Consider the following 20560-nt stretch of genomic DNA (forward strand, 5'->3'; position numbering starts at 1 on the left):
GCATGACTGCCAGTTGGAAGCGGTTATATTTTGTATGGCTTGGTCTAATAATAATTTGACATCTTTTAATTTAAAGGTTGTATTCTTTTGCGCTACCTCATTTTTTATTTGTGCCCATATTAGCTCGATGGGATTCAATTCACAATGATACGGTGGAGTTCTTAATACGGTGATGCCATGCTCGCGTGCCATTTCGTCTACTGCAAATCTGATGTATGAACTCTTATGTTAGCGCACTATATCAAGTAATTGAACCTTTATTATGGATTCATCAAAATCTATATTTTTAAAATAAAATCCACAAGGAAAATAATTCCTGTAGCTGGCTGTATACCACGTATAACAAAAGAGGTTAGTCTTTGTATGTGGGTATATTTTATTGTTTTATAAAATTTATTGTATTATAAAATATACCCACATACAAAGACTAACCTCTTTTTTTCTATATTTTTACTTCTTAACCAATCTATTATATCTGCTTTTCGAGATGCAGAAGTCGGTATTTTTTCCATACGACGGCTGTGATAAGGTGCATTGTCCATTATAATTACCGAACCAGGATCTACAAGAGTCAGTATAGACGAAAACCACTTTTCAAGCACATCCGAATTCATATCCTCATGATAATCGCCCGTTTTGATTGAGGTAAACACATTTAAACCATCTTGTAAAAAACCTGAATCACTTCCAATGTGCGTTATAATGAGACGTCTTCCTTCGTCCGAGGGTGCTTTTAAGCCGGTTGAAAGTCCCTCAATGAAAGCCTGTCGCGCACTGTTAATATTCAAGTCTTGCCATACTTTGGATTTCGTATGACCCTCATTCAACCACGTTTCGTCCGTATAATAAATTTTTTTACCAAGTCGCCTAAAATCACGAATTTTTTGCAAAAATTTTCTCCGTCATATCACTAATTCGTCTCTCTCGATCAACAAACTTTTCCGATTTCTCTTCACATACCGAAAGTCCATTTCATATAAAGTTCTTTGTAATACTCTCATGGATATTTTATTTAAAGTATCATCTGCGTCTGCATTAACTTCTCGTTGAATAGCCTTTAACGTGGACAGTTCGTTCCTAAAATAAAATCTATGAACTTTTCTTCGGATTATACTTTTTGTACTATCGTCCAATACAATTTTTGCACGTCCTTTATGGATTGGTTTTTGGATAGGTTTGTTACCTTGAATTATTCGGAAAACCGTACGAGCCGATACTTTCGTTAAATCTCCAGACAATGCCGCGACGTCCTCTATAAGCATATCTGGAGATGTTCTACGCAATCCCTCATAAACCGATTTTATCATTTGCTTTTCTCTCACAGATAACCAACTTTTTTTATTTTGTTTATTAACAGATGTACTGCACGTTGATTTTGATGCCATGATGTTACCTGACGGTACGCTCATGAAATACTACCACCCACCAGATTTAATGGTTATTTGTGGGTGAGTTTTCACAATGTTGCCGTATTGCATTAAGAATATTACTTTCGAAAAGAAATAACGGTGTCCGCCTGCCTCTCTATTGGCATTCAGGGTATACCTCAATGGCACGGATAAGCTGCAAGCGGTACTAAATAATAAATTTCGCAACAAGGCGAGTGTACCTTCTCTAGTTCGGACTTCCAACAGATGTAACCGTCAAAAATGATAATTGAGAAGTGGTTTTGTGTGCTAATAAAGAAATAAATATATAGCCGCTTACCACCGAGTGTTAACGAACTACAAAATGTCTGCCCTGCCAATCCTATTGAATATGTAGTTTGCAATATCTAATCCAAAACTGAACGTACTGTATACACACATATACACCTAATACATGCTCAATCGGCAAATCACCAGACAGCTTCACCACAATTGGCTCACCATACGATGAGATTTGTATCCAATGAGATCTCAATGATATCAATCGAGGTTCTACAGGCGAACCTTCAACACAATGTGGCAACTATGGCAGAACTTGGTGATTGGCAGATACTGTTCGAATATATTTGTTTTAATATAAAAAACAGCTTCATTTTTTGAAAAGTCAGGTTATAAAATAAATTTCGAGAACATTACGTTTGTAAACATTTAAATAAATTATCTGGGTAAATAATAAGCAATAAAAGATGAAGAATAAGCCAATTTGCACTACGACTGATGTAGAACAGACGGCATCTAGAGAAGAAGAAAAAAATATGACAGCACAAAGTTCTTGTTAGTTATTTCCTTGTAAATCATGAGGAAAACTAGGAAAAAACTTATCAAACTCATAATTTTTTCTCAATATCGACATCAAAATTATATTTCCGACAAAATTGCACAAGCAAATAATTTCAGAACAGTATTAAGGATATTTTTGTGTTTACCTTCTGAAGCTTTTCTATATCAACTCGTTGGACATCCAAAGCTTCCTCCAGCTTTTTAATATTCCCCTCAAAATTGTCTGAGTCTGTTTTTAGCGACTTAAAAATATCTGAATATCTGTTTTTTACATGCATGGCTTCTCTGATCTGGACATCCATAGCGTGTATGTTATTTTGTAACTGCGTAGTACTCTAAAAATATAAATAATAAGATAATGTAGTGTTGTGTCAAACCATACTATAATGGCTTACTGTATTACAATAAATAAAGAAATCGACTGAAAGGGTAAAACACTAAAAGATCTCAGTGGATGACAAATATCCAAAGAAACAGAGTATAAATTGGAGGTATTGGAGTTAATAAAGCTAAGATCACAAGTAAAAGGCTAGCTAAAGAAGTACAAAAACCAGACAGAAAAGTAGAAAGAAAAATAAAAGATTGCAAAAGCAAAAAACAGATAATTATGACCATATTCATCAAAAAAGCTACCGAAAAATATCGAACAATCTCTTGGCTCTGCAAAGTGGTATTGCTTGGCCCGTCGTTCGCCAGACGTAATTGGCTGAAGTTTGTGTTTTGCACTTGATTCATCCAAATTTCTTGTAAGACCTTCTTTAGTTTTATTTGCTTCTGGGTTAACGTCGTGTTTCACCTTAGCACAAAAACCGTCCTAGTACAGACCTCCTCGTTGATCATCATCATTTGGCTCTACAACTCTATGTGAGTCTTGGCCGCGTTCACTATTTTCCTCCATTGTTGTCGGTCCTGAGCAGCTATTTCCCATTGCTGTGTTTCTATTTTGCGTAGATCACTGGCTACTGCGTCCTTTCATCTCTTTCTTGGGCGACCAACTGACCTTCTGCCATCAGGCCTTTCCCAGAATGTGGTATTCAGGAGTGTTTCGTCACTCGATCTTAGTACGTGGCCCGCCCATCTTATTCGGTTTGCTTTAATGTAGCGTACTATGTTTTCATCTCCATATACTGTCTGGGGTTCATCATTGTGTCTTCTTCTCCATTCTCCTGTTTTCTCTTCTCTGCAAGGCCTGCATAGTACGCAGTATGTTTCTTTCCGGTACCAGTAATTTTGTCGTTTCCCGCTTGTTCAGAGTCCATGTCTCGCTTCTTTGATTTAAGTACGGTCATTAATGAGTAACCTCCTCTTTGATAGAGCTGGGAATCCATGTTCGTTGAATCAGTAATACGAGCACTTCTTAGAGCACGTACTCTAATTCGGCGAATAGTGATTGCTGATTGTACAGGTTGTACGTGATCGGAAGTGTGTGCCATATTCGAGCTTTAGTTTCTTACTTCGGAACTCTTGAGTCGCACACCAGTACAGTTACTATCCTTTCAGGTTTTGGAACTCTCCTAAGACTGTACACTCTTCCAATTTCCTGGGTGCTTAGGTTTTAGAATTAGCGTAGATCCCAAAATTATAAGCGGTGAGTTCTACTCATCCAGCTAATTCCAATACCACCGAACGAGACCATCTGTTGGTAGACGCTGGAGACAGATCGGATTCAGTGTGCTTAGGGCGATAGGTACTAGGTAAGCTGGACATGCTTTATTCGTAAATGTTTTGACACAACATTATTTAGAGTAAAGACATTGATAATAAAGATATAAAAATCCTGAACAATTAACAACGAGGGATGTCCCGAAAGAGGAAGAACGAGGAATACCTAACAACGCTGTATTTAGAGAGTTAAATTTATTGTTAAAGTTATTTTTAAAGATTAAAATATGTTGTTATGCTTAAGCTACGCTACTGATCCCCGATTGTACGATGTTCTAATCTTACGTCTACGTCTACGATTTCTATTACATTCTAAAAGCATAGACGTACAATATAAATGAGAGGAATTAAATTATTGAGAGTTGGTCGATAAAATAAATCTGTACTGTCAAATAATAAACGTTATACATTAATTGTGTTTTTAGTTTTAGTGTTAAAAAACTGTATAAATTAAAAGAATGTTGAATAGAAGCGATTTTAGCTTACCTTCTTTACTGGTATTTCCACCTTTTTACTGAGCTCTCTTTTATCGTGTTTATTGAGCAGCTTTTGATATTTCGCCGCCAGTTCCGTCAGATACTTTCTTCTCTGAAACATAAGAAAATGTATACAAATCATTATTGAGTACGAGCCATTGGAAAAATCCTAATGACTGTTTACGTTTCGGAAGAATATATAGAACCTGTAATAAAAAAGAATAACAAATACAAAATTACCATATAATTTAATTTTGGAAAGATGTAAACCCATATATGGATGTCATAGCCACAAATTCATTGTTAGCTTCAAGTACATAAGGCACTGAAGATGATCTGATTAGATCGAAAACGTTATGCTACTGTATAAATTTTGACGACACTTGTAAAAGTTTGTTTTTATGTATGTTTTTATATACCTAAATACAATTGTGAAGTGTTTTAACTTCTGTATGTTTTTTTAAAATAAAAAGCAGAATATTGAATCAATTAAAGTTATTAAAATACCACTAAAATTCCATATTAAATCTATCTATTAACTGATTTTAATAGAGAGACTTAATATATGGAATTTTAGTGGTATTCTAATAACTTTAATTGATTCAATATCCTACTTTTGATTTTCTCTTGAGAGTTTTAAATCCAAAAGTGTTCTTTCGCATGAAGTAGCTAACTGCACGAAATCCCAATTTCACAAAAATTCAAATATTTTGCATAATCGTCTGTTATTTAGTCAATTTAAATACATTAGACAAACTTTTATGATGCCATATGCTGTTTTAAAACCTCTCAGTGGATCTACATCATTTTTGATGGCCACTTTTATAATAGCCCATTATAAAAATGATGAATATTAATAGTTTTATTAATTTTAATAGTAATTATTATATAAAATAATGAATGTATTATATGTACGTAAAATTATTAACAACATTAGCAATTTTATAAAATATGTGGATTTTATTGCAGTTGGGATATACCATCGAATAAAATTAGAGACACAAATTAGGTACTCTTTTTTATTTAAATGGCTGTAATACCAGCTGGGAGTTAAATATATGTTTCAGAATATTATATAACATTTTTAATAATATTTAAAATAAAGTGAATATCCATAAAGGACACGCATTGAAATTGCAATACAAGCATTTATAAAAATGAAAACAATGTTTGTTAATCGAGACTTTCCTCTGGAGCTGAGGATAAGAGCCTTAAGATGAGGATAAAAGCTGGACACTAAAAAGGATAATAGAGCTGGACTAAAAGTGGATAATATAAAGAAGTTGGAATCATTTGAGATGTGATGCTGTAGAAGGATTTTGAAAATATGGAAAACCTGGACCCAACGAGTTACAAATGCAGAAGTGTTAAGAAGGCTAAAAAAGGATTGCGAGGTCATAAAGCCCATCAAAACAAGAAAGATGGAATGTTTAGCCCACATTACCAGAGGTGCGAAATATGAGATATTAAAGCTCATAATGCAAGGTTAAATCAAGGGTAAAAGATCCATAGGAAGACGAAGAATTTCCTTGCTAAGAAGAGAGTGGTATAGTTGCAGCTAGTAAGGTACGGATAGCTGTGATGTTAGCCAACCTCTGATAGGAGAAGAAACTACAAACGGAAGAAGAATATCCATTATTATATTCTTGCTTTATAATTTCCTCAGTATATTCACTAACCAGTGGCGGCTCGTGACCTTAGTATGTGGGTAAGCGACACGCGACACATACAATTTTATAAATATATATATATATATATATATATATATATATATATATATATATATATATATATATATAAGCTATTTAAAGAGCCAGTCATTACACTAGCACCACCGTAACATTGAGCAATAAATTATTTTTGTAATCATATGACTCAAGATATTGAACATATTGAAATGATTTGTGCCCTAGATGACGTTGGAGTGGATATAATACATCAAATTTGTCAAAGAGTGTGGGAGACAGGTAAATGGCCTGAGGACTCGACACAATCACTATATATTCCCATACATAAAAAGGGAGCGAAAGGTTTATGTAGCAACTATCGCACAATTGCTCTAATTGCGCGTTGTAGTAAGATACTCTTACACATAATTCTCGAGAGGATAAAGCCATTTTTACTACATAACATTGCGGAGGAACAAGCAGGTTTCGTCCCCGGACGTGGTACTAGAGAACAAATTTTAAACGTACGGCAGATTGTAGAAAAATCTAGAGAATTCAACATCACAACATATTTGTGCTTCATAGATTATAGTAAAGCTTTCGATTTGGTCAACTGGAGTAAAATGTAGCAGGTTTTGTCTGAAATGGGAGTCCCCAATCATCTGATACTGCTAATTAAAAGCCTGTACAATAACAATTATGCCAGAGTTAGAATAAATGGGGAACTAACCGATAGTTTCAGGGTCACAAAGGGCGTGAGACAAGGCTGCATACTAAGCCCAATTCTATTTAACATCTATGGTGAATGGATAATGCGGAAAGCTACTGAGGACTGGAACGGTGGCATCACCATTGGCGGGAAGAAGATTTGCAACTTGAGATATGCAGATGATACTACTATACTCGCTAGTTCTGAAGCTGAATTGATTCACCTGCTACAACGGATAGAAGACGTAAGCTTAACGATGAGCCTTAAAATAAACAGAGATAAAACGAGAATCATGATAATTGACAGAGCTAACAACAATCAAAATCATCTGGTCATGAGGTCATGATAAACAATATCGCTGTTGTAGATAAATTTGTGTATCTGGGCTCATTAATAACCAACAAAGGAGGCTGTACTGAAGAAATAAAGCGGCGGTCAGCAATCGCAAAAAGCGCTATAGCAAAATTAACAAAAATTTGGAAAAGCCATGAAATAACTACCGATACAAAAATGAGACTAGTAAGAAGTCTAGTTTTTCCAGTTTTTACTTATGCATCGGAATGCTGGACCCTTACTGAGAAAGACAAAAGGAACATAGATATATTTGAGATTTACTGCTGGAGACGAATGCTCAGAATACCATGGGTGGCCCGAAGAACAAATGAATTCATACTGGACCAGCTAAACATAAAGAAAAGACTAAGAACACAAATATCAGAACAAATAATAAGCTATTTTGGACATGTGCTTCGAAGAAATGGTCTTACCATCCATAAAACTTACCATCCAGGGAAAAGTAGAAGGCAAAAGAAATAGAGGTAGATCTCCCACACGATACACGGACCATATTGTTGCTACCATTGGCGCTCCATTGTCAGAATGTGCTAGAATGGCAGAAGATAGAAAAAAGTGGAGGAACATTGGGAAATTTAGCTAATAGCTTCATGATATCACGATACCTGCATCAGGTTAACGACTAAGAAGAAGAAGAAGATGACTCAAGAACGTTTGTAATTAAACTATATAGAGCATCTGCAGATCTATTTCCGCTAATATCAAAAAACCCCAAAAATCTTTCTGTTGTGATTTGCCGGTTATATCAGTAGTATCGTGAGCTAGTATAGTATATTTAGTATATTTCTTTTGATAGTATTGTTACGATAAATATACTGGCCTAACTTTTATGACTAATTATTCTGTTTTATTGTAGAAATTTCGGTGGAAGTCTAGATTCAAATTATGGTGAATTCTCCAACTTGATGTTCTCGACTATTCCAGTATATCAGGATTTCGTATATAAATACAACATTTTTATATGGAGGGCCAGTTAATTCTCAACACCCGCGCTCGCGAATTTGTTACGTACGAATATAATAAATTATTGTCAGATAAGTTAAAATAAATAAAGAAATAAATTAAATCCGTAAGTGTTATAAATATTGAACCTTTTAATAAATTCACAACAAATGGTGTCAGGTGTGGGGTCGAACATAAATTAGACTTATAATAATAATACAAGTGAATATAAAATAAATTGTGAAAATGACGACGATTTATGAGCTGACAGTGACTACTTTAAGAAGACATCTAGAAGACAGAGAATTAGCTTCTACCGGAAAAAAGGCTGAGTTAGTCCAACGACTAAAGAACGCTTTGCTAGAAGAAGGACTAGATCCAGAGACTTATATATTTGAAGACAAACATGATGCTGTCATCTCATCGATTTCGAAATTAGAGAACAAAGTCTCTGGCGATATTTCGAAAGTTTCCGGCGACATCGCTTCTTTAGAAAGCAAAGTCACTTCTGAGATGTCTGCCCTGGACGATAGAATATCTTCGTTAAAAAACCAAGTTGCTGCCGATATGTTAGCCTTCGAAGAAAAGATTAAAGAGATGGAAAGGAAGATGGAAGAAACAGGGACAGCAGAGAGAGGTAACAATCCGATTACAGTGGAGATAAAAGAAGACGAGACGAAATTTAAGTTGGAGACACGGCCGAAATTTGAAGGAAGTGGAGGTTCTATTCATGTTAAAGTCCCAACTTTCGACGGAAGATCATCATGGAACAACTACATGAAACAGTTCGAATCAGCCGCAAGAGCAAATGGATGGTCTGAAAAAGAAAAGGCGGTAAACCTGACTATCGCTCTTCGAGGAGATGCCTTAGATGTGCTTCAGACCATAGCAGTAGAGGAGACCGATGATTTCGAACAACTGAAGAAGAGGTTAAATATGCGATATGGCCACGAACATTTGGAGCATGTATATCAGTCGCAGCTTAAAAATCGTAGACAGAAGAAAGATGAGGCTCTTCAAGAATATGAGGTAGATATTGCCAGATTAGTACGATATGCTTATCCAACAGCTCCCGAAGACATGATGGAAAAATTGGCCGTTCAAACGTTTATTGATGGTCTTCGTGATCATGAAATGCAGAGAACACTACGATTAGCTCGTCACAAGACGCTGGTTGATGTCTTATCCGCCGCCCTCGAATACGAGTCAGCTACGCAGGCCTCTGGCGGGTACAGTAAAGTTAGGACTGTAAAAGAGGAAGGAGATGAAGATAAACTTGACCAGCTCTTTAATTTGATGAAAAGCATGACATGCAAGAAAAAGAAGACCATAAAATCAAGAAACTCACCATCAGGAAAACCAGAACGAGTCAACCCTAGGGAGGCAGCTTCGACCCGGAACTCTTCCAAAGACCCTCTTATACTAATAGCTTCTTTGAAATGTCGTGAAGATAGTGTATATGTAGATGGAGACATAAATGGTAAAAAGCATACGTTGTTGGTGGATACCGGAGCGACCAGAACCATTATACGCCCGACAGTTATAAACAGCCGAAAGAAACTGTTACCAACGAGGTTACGACTTCGGACCGCTACAGGTGAAAATGCCAACATTCATGGAGAAATCCAGGTACAATTGGGAATTGGGGCAGAAAAGTTTGTCCATACTGTTATAGTTGCTGACATCGAAGAGGATGTTATATTAGGAATGGACGTAATGAATATGCATGGATTCCAATTGGATTTTAAGAATAAGGTAATCAAAGTTGGCAACGAGGAGGTATTTCTCCATCCACATAATGACAACACTGTGCAAGCAGCCATTACAGAAGATACAGTCGTGCCTGCGAGAAGCGAAACGATCATAGTAGCGCGACTACAGGGAATTGTAGACGAAGGGAGACCTGTTATGATGGAGCCTTGGAACCACGACGATGAGGTTGGTCGTGGAATCATAATTGGAAAGGAATTGGTGACTTCGGCTAAAGAAATTCCTGTGAGACTTATCAATGTCAACGACTACCCAGTGACCATAAAGAAAGAGACAAAAGTAGGAACTTGTGTACCTGTGACATCCATAATCCGTCAGGCGACAACATCTGATAATTCCAACGACAAATTCGACCAAATGGTTGCAGTTGCAGGACAGTCTCTAAATCAGATGGAGAAAAGAAAATTAAGGGAATTTCTGCGGCAGTATCGTGATATTTTCGTACCGAAAGGAGGAAAGACGGGAAGAACTACCGTTGTTAAGCATAAAATTGATACTGGTAATGCTAAGCCAATTCGTCAAACAGCTCGACGATTACCACAGGCGAAGAGAGAGGAAGCTGAAACGATTGTTCAGGAAATGAAGAAAGACGGGGTGATAGAACCTTCTACGAGTCCATGGGTCTCTCCGGTGGTCCTGGTTAAGAAGAAAGACGGAACGACGAGGTTCTGTGTGGATTACCGTTTGCTGAACAACGTTACCAAGAAAGATAGTTATCCTCTGCCTCGGATCGATGACACATTGGACACATTGGCTGGAAGTAAATTGTTTTCTACTTTAGATTTGAAGTCTGGATACTGGCAGGTAGAAATGGACCCAGTCGATAAAGAAAAGACAGCCTTCACCACAGGATCTGGATTGTGGCAATTCAACGTTATGCCATTTGGACTTTGTAATGCTCCTGCGACATTTGAGAGGCTTATGGAAAATGTGTTGAGAGGGTTATCTTGGAAAACATGCCTGGTTTATTTAGATGACATAATCGTCTTGGGGGAGACATTCGAAGATCATTTGAGGAATTTAGAAAACGTTTTTAATCGACTTAAAGCTGCCCAATTGATGCTAAACCCCAAGAAGTGCCAGCTATTTCAAGGTAAAGTCAATTATCTGGGTCATATAGTCAGTAAAGAAGGAGTGGCCGTGGATAAGGGAAAAATCGATTCCATTAAGGAATGGCCAAAACCAACTGACAAACATCAAGTGAGAAGTTTTCTTGGACTATGTACTTACTACCGGAGGTTTATTAAGAAGTTTGCAGATATCGCTAAGCCATTAACGCGACTTACAGAGGAAGCAAGAGAATACCGCTGGGATATAGACTGCCAAAATGCCTTTGAAACGTTGAAAAAGCATTTAATAACAGCACCAATTTTGGGGTATCCACTGCCAGAAGGAGAGTTCATCTTAGATACGGATGCAAGTAATGTGGGAATTGGAGGAGTGCTGTCTCAGATTCAAGGAGGACAGGAACGAGTCCTCGGATATTTTAGTAAAGTTCTTTCAAAACCTGAGCGGAATTATTGCGTCACGAGAAGAGAACTTCTAGCAGTAGTTAAATCAGTAGAGCACTTCTATCAATACCTCTATGGAAGGAAGTTTTTAATCCGAACCGACCATGCCGCCCTTAAGTGGTTGATGCAGTTTAAGAATCCAGAGGGTCAGATAGCCAGGTGGATCGAACGACTCCAAGAATACGATTTTAAGATTGAGCACCGAGCCGGAGTTAGCCACAGAAATGCTGATTCTCTTTCCAGAAGGCCATGCCCCGCAGAGTGTTCCCACTGCAACAAAACGGAATCCAAGGAAGCAGCAGTGCTAAGAACGACGATTGTCAACGACGACTGGACGCCTACTAAGATAAGGGAAGAACAAGAGAGAGATCCAGTTATACAGAAAATCCGAAAATGGAAAGAGGAAAACCGTCGACCACCTTGGCAGGAAATATCAAACCTATGCTCAGTAGTTAAGACGTATTGGGCCCAGTGGGACTCATTTATCATCGAAGATGGCTTGCTTAAACGAGTCCTGGAAAATGATGACGGTTCAGAGAAGAGAAGACAGTTGGTGATCCCAAAGAGCAGAATAGCCGAAGTACTTCGTCAGTTACACGACAGTCCATCGGGAGGGCATTTTGGTGTAAGGAAAACCCTTCAGCGAATTCGGGAACGGTTTTATTGGATGAACAGTTCCGACGATGTAAAAGACTGGTGTAAGAAATGTACTATTTGTGCTACGAGTAACGGGCCTCACCGGAAAAGGAGAGCTCCTATGAGACAATATAATGTTGGAAGCCCGTTTGAAAGAATAGCTTTGGACATTGCAGGGCCATTTCCAGAAAGTGAAAATGGGGGCAAGTACATGTTGGTAGTAATGGATTACTTCACTAAGTGGGTCGAGATTTACGCACTTCCAGACCAGAAGGCCGCCACCGTTGCAGATAAGTTGATCCAAGAATATATCAGCCGATTTGGAGTGCCTTTGGAGATCCATAGTGATCAAGGCAGGAACTTCGAAAGTGATCTATTCCAAGGAATATGTGATAGACTAGGCATGAAGAAAACAAGAACTACCGCGTATCATCCGCAATCTGATGGTATGGTAGAACGGATGAATAGGACAGTTGGCAAATATTTGACAAAGATGGTGTCCGATCATCAGCGAGACTGGGACCAATACCTTCCGTTCTTCACAATGGCCTACAGATCTGCTGTTAACGAATCAACAGGCCAGACACCAGCGAAAGTCCTATTCGGACGCGAAATGCGACTACCTTGTGATCTAGAGTTTGGGTGTCGACCTGGAGAAGATGTAGCAGGTGAAGATTATGTGATCGAATTACGAAGAAGAATGGACGATGTACATGAGTTGGTCCGTTCCCACCTTCAGATCGCTAGCGACCGAATGAAGAAACGGTACGATACACAAGCCGAAAAGGGTTGCTTTAAGAAGAACGACAAAGTATGGCTGTATAATCCCAAGAAGCGAAAAGGTTGTTCTCCCAAATTGCAGCAGTTTTGGGAAGGTCCATACCTCATTATGGAGAAGATCAACGATGTCATCTACCGAATAAGCAAGATTCCGAAGGGAAAGCCGATGATAGTACATCATAACCGGCTGGCGTCTTTCGAAGGTGACCACGACGTAGATGAAGAAGTGGAAGTAAACCAAGTCCACGATGTGTCTGACCTCACGTTTGAGGAATTCATGGGTGCCTATGGAGGTACCGGTAAAGCGAGACATGGTGTTACCACTGAAGAAAAGCAAGATCTACTCGCGCTCCCCGATGACTACTCGCTGGCCCTTACCATCCCGGCCAGTATCAAAGACGCACCAGGGTTGGCATCCGTCTTTCGAAGGAAGTTTGGTCGAGTTGCAGAACTTCAATGCCAGGTGCCAGCTCCCGGTAAAACCTTGAAACTCCAAGATGCATCACGTTACCTTTTCTACCTGGTAACAAAAGACACTGCCCGTGACCAACCTACCTACCGAGATGTATGGGAAGCCTTACTTCAATTGAGAGAGCACGTACTAGAGTCCGACGTGCAAAAGTTAGCCATGCCAAAGTTGGAGTGCCGCCAATTAGATTGGAGGGTTATCCGAAATATGGTGGAGGAGATCTTTAAAGACACCGAAGTCCAGGTGTTAGTCTGTTGCAATCCGCATAGTTACTGGTGCGGAGAGAAAACCGTCCCTTGTCATTTTTATACAACTGGAAGTTGTAAAAGAGGGTCCAGTTGCCGATACTAGCATACAGTTCCGGTTCCAGTCCCGACAAGGTTCCAGGAGGAACCATCTTTTAAGAGGGGGGCAATGTTACGATAAATATACTGGCCTAACTTTTATGACTAATTATTCTGTTTTATTGTAGAAATTTCGGTGGAAGTCTAGATTCAAATTATGGTGAATTCTCCAACTTGATGTTCTCGACTATTCCAGTATATCAGGATTTCGTATATAAATACAACATTTTTATATGGAGGGCCAGTTAATTCTCAACACCCGCGCTCGCGAATTTGTTACGTACGAATATAATAAATTATTGTCAGATAAGTTAAAATAAATAAAGAAATAAATTAAATCCGTAAGTGTTATAAATATTGAACCTTTTAATAAATTCACAACAGTATATTTATTGGTGCTGATAGTTATTCATCTAATATCATAGTATCGTCCGCATATCTTGTCGTCCAAATATCTTATTAACGATGATTCCATTTATCGTGCCACCTTCTTAACGCCCCTAAAAGGACACTCCAACGATTTTTTCGGAGATTAAATAGCAAGGGGAAGCCATATTGGGCAATACTTAGATACTTTTCACACCTCCCTTGAATCCGACCAAATATTATTGGCATAAATATTTTTGTAGCATGACTGATTAAAGATAATGTGCGCTGATCTTCGCAACTTTTTGTTTTGTGCTTCTTTTGAAGAGCTGTCTATAAATGTAGATTTCAGTCAATTTAGTAGCAACATTTCGCTGTTATATATGCTATTAAAAAAGTAAGTTAATTTTTAATACTATTGATACCTCAAGTCCTTCCTGCCACAGCAGGTGTTCCCTAGCGGAATTCGACGATTCGAGCTAACGATATTCTTCGATAAAGATCTACGATATTCTGACGTCACCAGGATTCTAGAAACCTTTGGAACATTGCAGCGAACAATATAAATAAAAGTGATTACAAATTAAGAAGTTAGCCGAAAACATAAGTTTGTACGGTTAAGTAAATAAATGTTATAAATTAATTGTGTTTATAGTGTTACTGTAAATTTAAAAGAGTGTAAATTTAAATAAACATTACGGTATTTCCACTTAGATGTTTAAAGTCAAAGGCCTGAAATCTTGCTGAAACTATGTTATTAAGTACGTATATTAAAATATTAAAAACTACAAATATGGTTTACCTGTTTGGTACGATATCTCATCAAATCGAACTGCTTAGTCTTATCGATGATCTGCGTATCAAGAAGATCCATCACCTCCTGCGGAGATTTATCCATCCAAGACCCGGTGACGCCCTCCAACGTTTTGTTTTTCAATCGGAATTTCGTCTGCGTACTCTTGCTCTCGTGAAGGTTTACCACTAATTGCGACAACTCCTTTTTTAGCTTCACAATTTCGTCTATATTTGACTTCCTTTCAGCCTCGCAATCTTCGAAGAGAGCTTTTCGTTGACCCTCTGGAAAAGATCAATTTATCAACCAGATAGAATAGAAAAAAAGAAAGAAAAGACTGGAAAATAAAAGACAACGACAAAGAAAATAACAATTTACTTTGTTATACAAATTTGCTTTTATACAGTTTCGCTAATTAGCATTATTTTCAGATCGACTGGTTCAACTGGCCGCTAATGCTGATGATATTAATATTATGAGTAGAACATCCACAGGAGCACAGGAAACATACGCGAGTTAAAAAGGCTAGGTCTGGAAGTTAACACAGAAAAAAAAAATGATACATGAGAAGAAATATAGTCTCATAAAACATTATACATTAATATGACATTGAAACGGTTGGAAAGTTTACATACCTGTGAGTAGAAATATATGTCGACAGATCAGAAGATGGACAAATACTAAAGGGGATAAGAGAATATTATTCGCTAAGGATTTTTCCCCATGTCTCTAATTACATCTTTGTGTTTTGCCTTACAATTCTTAGAAGGCACAGATTAAAGCAGAAATCTGAATTTGGTTTCGACAATTAGTATCCGGATTTATGATCAGATGTCGCTATTGCGTCCATATCGAAGTTATTTTAGTGTTGCTTCTACGGCGACAGGAAAGATTGTTTTCACGTTCAGAGCGTTTGTAAATAGTCGCTCCGTCGATTCCTTTTAGGATGAAATACGTATAAGCGGATATACAGACGCACTGTACGTGAAATCAAATCTTAACTGTTTTTTCTAATATTAGAATAATTGAAATCGATCGGATAGCCAAGCGGGCTGGGCGGCTGGCTTCTCCTTAGCTTCACTGCGAGAGATGTCAGTTCAATCCCCAGCTCGGTGTATACTCCTCCATAGATCCCTACCGGAAGGGCGTGTGCCGCCTAAATACCGGGTATATATATATATATATATATATATATATATATATATATATATATATATATATATATATATATATAGAATAATTGAAATCAACTCATATCAACTAACAAACAATTAATAATGTTACTTGAACTGTCAACTTCCTATATTTATTTACATTTTTGGATGATATGTCGAACATTCAAGATTTTTAATACTTTTTCTTTTTACTGAACTAATCTCGAATAACTTGTCTTTTAGGGACCGACTGGAGCCAACAGTATGGATCATTTCCATGGTATGGAGCTAATCTCTCGTTATGAACTAGCTTGGGTTTACTTCTAGCTGAAAACTGGATACAGTAGATTAGAACGTTTATTTTCCTCAAGACAGTGCAATAGCCTCCCAAGTTTCGTTGAAGTTTCGGACCAAGTCCTTTCTTACGATTGAAATTGGGTCCATACTGGGTCACCTCTCTCGAAAGTTGTACCAGTAGCATGTATGTCAAGCCTGGCCTTGGCTTTATCACTTTGAAGCTTCACTTTTTTTTCCAATTTTTCTTTCAAATTTTCGATGTACGTCAACGATGAACGTTTTTATTCGCAGGGATTGTCTTGTCATTGAACTAAATCAATATAAGTTACTATTCCTTGGGTAAAGTAACTCAAAGAGTGCTCCACGGAGTCCAGGTACTACTTTATGCCCGCGGTAGGACTCCGCAGGGTAGTTAATAGAAATTTTAGTGAATATTTGTGAAGAATGACCAATTTTATTTTTATGTAGAATTATAAAAGAATTGTAGTGATGAAGTCATTCAAATTCTAAGAGATCTCATTTTCTTCAATTGTTTAAATTATGATGGTATTGAAGATAACGATGATGAGCTATCCTCCATTTTTTAGTATTTCGGCAGTCATAAAATGTTTTCTATTCGTAATCATTTTGTTCTACAATAATTACTGTTATCTTTTATTATTTTTATAAATATTTATTAATAACGAGAAAAACACTGTTTTAAATAAGGATGTATAAAAAATATTAAGAAATAATTTAGTTATACACAATAAACTTAACGATTAATTAGTAAAACAAGAATATAAAATAGACAAATTAGAAAGTCAATTTTATAGTATACATTATTTATTTATTAAGTGTTGTCTTTAATTGAAAGCATAACAATTTTATTATTTTCCTGTAGGTTAAATACACTGGCTGCAAAAATTTTAGCTTTTTTTTTTTTAATAATTTGGATCTTCTAGGCTAGGCTATAATTCGCTTTGCAAATTGCAAATTTCTGTATGACCGAAAAGTAGTAATCCCAACCTGAAGAGACTTGCATACCCATTTGGATATTCGCACATACAACATCGGGGTGGGGAGGATTGGGTATAGAAAATCAGGAATAAATCTTCCGAGCCCCAATGCTTCTCAGGCTCTGCTCCACCCTATCCCCTTAGCATGCTGATGCGCTGTGGGAGGCTACCATCATAATTATGCTGATTTCATCGATATTATTTTTGAAGCGAGCTTCTATACTGGCGTTTTATTACTTTTTTCTCTACAGTAAAATGCTGAGACGAGCGTCACGGAACTAGCGTCACAAATGGCGTCGTCACAGACAGCGTCACAAAAAAGCGGTTTTTTACGTCAATTCCTGAAGCTTGACACTGGATAATGTTTATCCTTCTGTCGATTTGAACTAAGTTTTTTCGGATAGAGCTACGTGATTAATTAGTCTTCTCTTCTTCTTCTTGTAGTTCCTTCTCCTATCGGAGGTTGGCTAGCATCACAGCTATCCGTATCTTATTGGCGGGTGCTCTGAAAAGATCTACTGAGCTGCAACTATAACTATCTTAGGTTTCTTAACCAGGAAATTCTTCGTCTTCCTATGGATCTTTTACCCTTGGTTTTGCCTTGCATTATGAGCTTTAATATCTCATATTTCGCACCTCTGGTAATGTGGCCTAAATATTCCAGTTTTCTTGTTTTGATGTGCTTTATGACGCCACGATCCTTTTGTAGCCTTCTTAACACTTCTGCATTTGTAACTCGTTGGGTCCATGGTATTTTCAAAATCCTTCTATAGCACCACATCTCAAACTTCTTTATATTATCAATTTTTAGTGTCCAGCTTTTCATTCCATACAACAAAGTCGATAACACGTAGCATCTTAAGGCTCTTATCCTCAGCTCCAGAGGAAGGTCTCAATTAACAAACATTTATTTCATTTTTATAAATGCTTGTCTTGCAATTTCAATGCGTGTCCTTATTTCTCTATCTTGATCATTGTTTTCTTTACCCAGGTTCCCAGATATTTGTAGTAATTCACCCTTTCTACTTGTTTTCCTTCGATATATAGCCTTCCTACTGTATGTTGCTCAGAAATAATCATGCACTTGGTTTTCTTAACGTTCATTTGTAGTCCATATTTTATACTGACTTGATGTAATCTATTTACTAAGCGTTGCAGTGCTTCTAGACTATCTGCAAAAACAGCGGTGTCGTCTGCAAATCTTATGTTGTTCAAGATTTTCCGTTTATTGATATACCCTGTTGTTCCTCTGATATTGCTTCCTTAAAAATAGCTTCGCTGTACAGATTGAATAACAATGGGGACAGCACGTAACCCTGTCTAACACTTCTTTTACTGTATGACTGATTTTCTATAGTTTCTGTATCGACATTTTCGATTCTAACCTTTGCTTTTTGATTCCAGTACAGATTGACAATAACCCGTATATCCCGACTATCCACATTCTTTTCTTTTAACAGTTTTACGAGTTTCTGATGTCGTATTCTATCAAAAGCCTTTTGATAATCTATAAAGCAGACATAAAGATCCTGGTTGATATCTAGTCGTCTTTGCGCGAGAACGTTAAAAGCGAACAGAGCCTCTCTCGTTCCTAGTCCTCCTCTGAATCCAGACTCGGTGTCATCTATATCTTCTTCTATTTTTTTGTATAGTCTTCCATGTATTATTTTGAGAAATATCTTGTGTGGCTTATTCAGGAAATTGTTCTGTACTGGGAGCATTCTGTCGCATGTACTGATTTTGGTAGTATTACAAACGTGGACAGCAACCAATCTTCGGGTATTACTCCTGTTGTATATACTTTGTTAAACAGATCTAAAAATATACGCAGTGTTTCTTTGTTAATGCATTTAATTAGCTCAGTGGGTATCTGATCTGGGCCTACTGATTTTGCAGTCTTTGCATTTCTAATTGCCTGTGCATTCGCACATTATTATTTTTGATCCTGTTTGTTCCTGTGGTTCTTCTTGTATCATTCTATCATCGTCGAATAGTTTCATTATGTATTCTTGTCAAAATCTTAGTTTATCTTTGATGTCTGCAATGAGTTTACCATTATTATCTTTGAGTATCCCATAGTGTGCTCGCTTTTTGTTATTTGTTAGTTCTTTTATTTTTTTATGCATATTAAAGCTGTCGTATTTTCTGTCATACTCTTCTATTTATATGCATTGATCTGTTAACCACTTTTCCTTGGCCTTTTTTATCTCTACTTTAATTCTACTTTGTCGTACTTGATAATTTGGCTCATTTCTCCCTTTGGCTTTTCTCCTCTCTTCCATTAATGCTAGAATTTCTGAAGTCATCCCCTTCTGTTTTTTATATTTTTTTCAGCTTTAAATTTTCTTCTGCAGTCTTTAGTAATGCCTTCTGAATAATGCTCCACTTTTCATTGACATCTTTTGATGTTAAGATTTCTTTTTCTACTTCTGTTAGATTTGGGTTGACTTGTTGGATCACTTTTTGATGAATTTCTTTTTTCTTAATTTTGTATACTTAAACGTTGGTTTATTTTTAGGTATTACAATCTTCTTGAGTTTCACGTGCATTCTAGCTATCAACGGGTTGTGGTCTGAGTTAACATCTACTCCGGGATATGCTTTTACTGCTTTAATTGAGTTTTTGCATCTATTTTTGACTAATATATAGCCTGTTTGATTTCTGACTATGCGGTCTTTGTTGTTTGCAGATCTCCAAGTGTATAATTTTCTGTCGGGTAGTTGGAACATTGTCATCATTATTGCAAAATGTTCATTTTGACAAAAATCCATAAGTCTATCCCCCTTTTCGTTTCTTTCACCTAGTCCAAATTCCCCAACATATTCGTCAACTTTTCCTCTCCCGACTTTAGCATTAAAGTTCCCCATTACTAGTGTAATGTCTTCTTTTTTAATAGATCTTAAAATTGTGTCTAACTCCATGTAAAAATGTTCTATTTCCTCTTGATCCTTATTGGCTGTTGGTGCGTATACTTGAATTAAGTTAACTTATTGTATGTTTGTCTTCAGCTGAACCATTATCACTCTCTCTGAGTAAGGAATGAAGCTTACAACTGATTTATTAGTTTCTGTTTCTAACAAGATTTCGACTCCATAGCGATGAGCCGGATCGTTGTTTCCAGCATAATACATCATGCCGTTTTTGGTTATAAGTTTGCCGGTGTCTAGCCATTGTACGTCACTTATGTATATTTATTTCCATTCTGGTCATTTCTTGTATTAAATTGCCTAATTTTCCTGGCTGGTACAAGCTTCTTACATTCCATGTTGCAAATCCTATTGGTCTACATTTGTGTATTCTTAGACGTGGAATTTTATTATCTAAACGAGGATTTTGCTTGCTATCGAGCAGGAAGGTCTTTTACTTTACATGATCTTTTCCTTCCCTGTCGGATCTTGGTTTCCATGATCAATAACGGTTTGACT

The 20560-nt window shown here is 37.1% G+C and overlaps 1 protein-coding gene across 1 annotated transcript in view; it reads right to left on the bottom strand.

The window, feature by feature from the left end:
• The window catches only part of CCDC151 (Coiled-coil domain containing protein 151), a 33290-nt gene that overhangs the window by 5605 nt on the left and 7125 nt on the right, over positions 1–20560 (bottom strand). Inside the window, exons 2-5 of the mRNA XM_072528652.1 lie at positions 19661–20091; positions 14696–14968; positions 4356–4457; positions 2354–2542 (exon numbers count right to left, since the gene is read on the bottom strand). Coding sequence (XP_072384753.1) covers positions 2354–2542; positions 4356–4457; positions 14696–14968; positions 19661–20091 — 995 coding nt within the window. The remainder of the gene's footprint in view (positions 1–2353; positions 2543–4355; positions 4458–14695; positions 14969–19660; positions 20092–20560) is intronic.

The sequence above is a fragment of the Diabrotica undecimpunctata genome, chromosome 4 (assembly GCF_040954645.1).
Source record: "Diabrotica undecimpunctata isolate CICGRU chromosome 4, icDiaUnde3, whole genome shotgun sequence".
Lineage (NCBI taxonomy): Eukaryota > Metazoa > Arthropoda > Insecta > Coleoptera > Chrysomelidae > Diabrotica > Diabrotica undecimpunctata.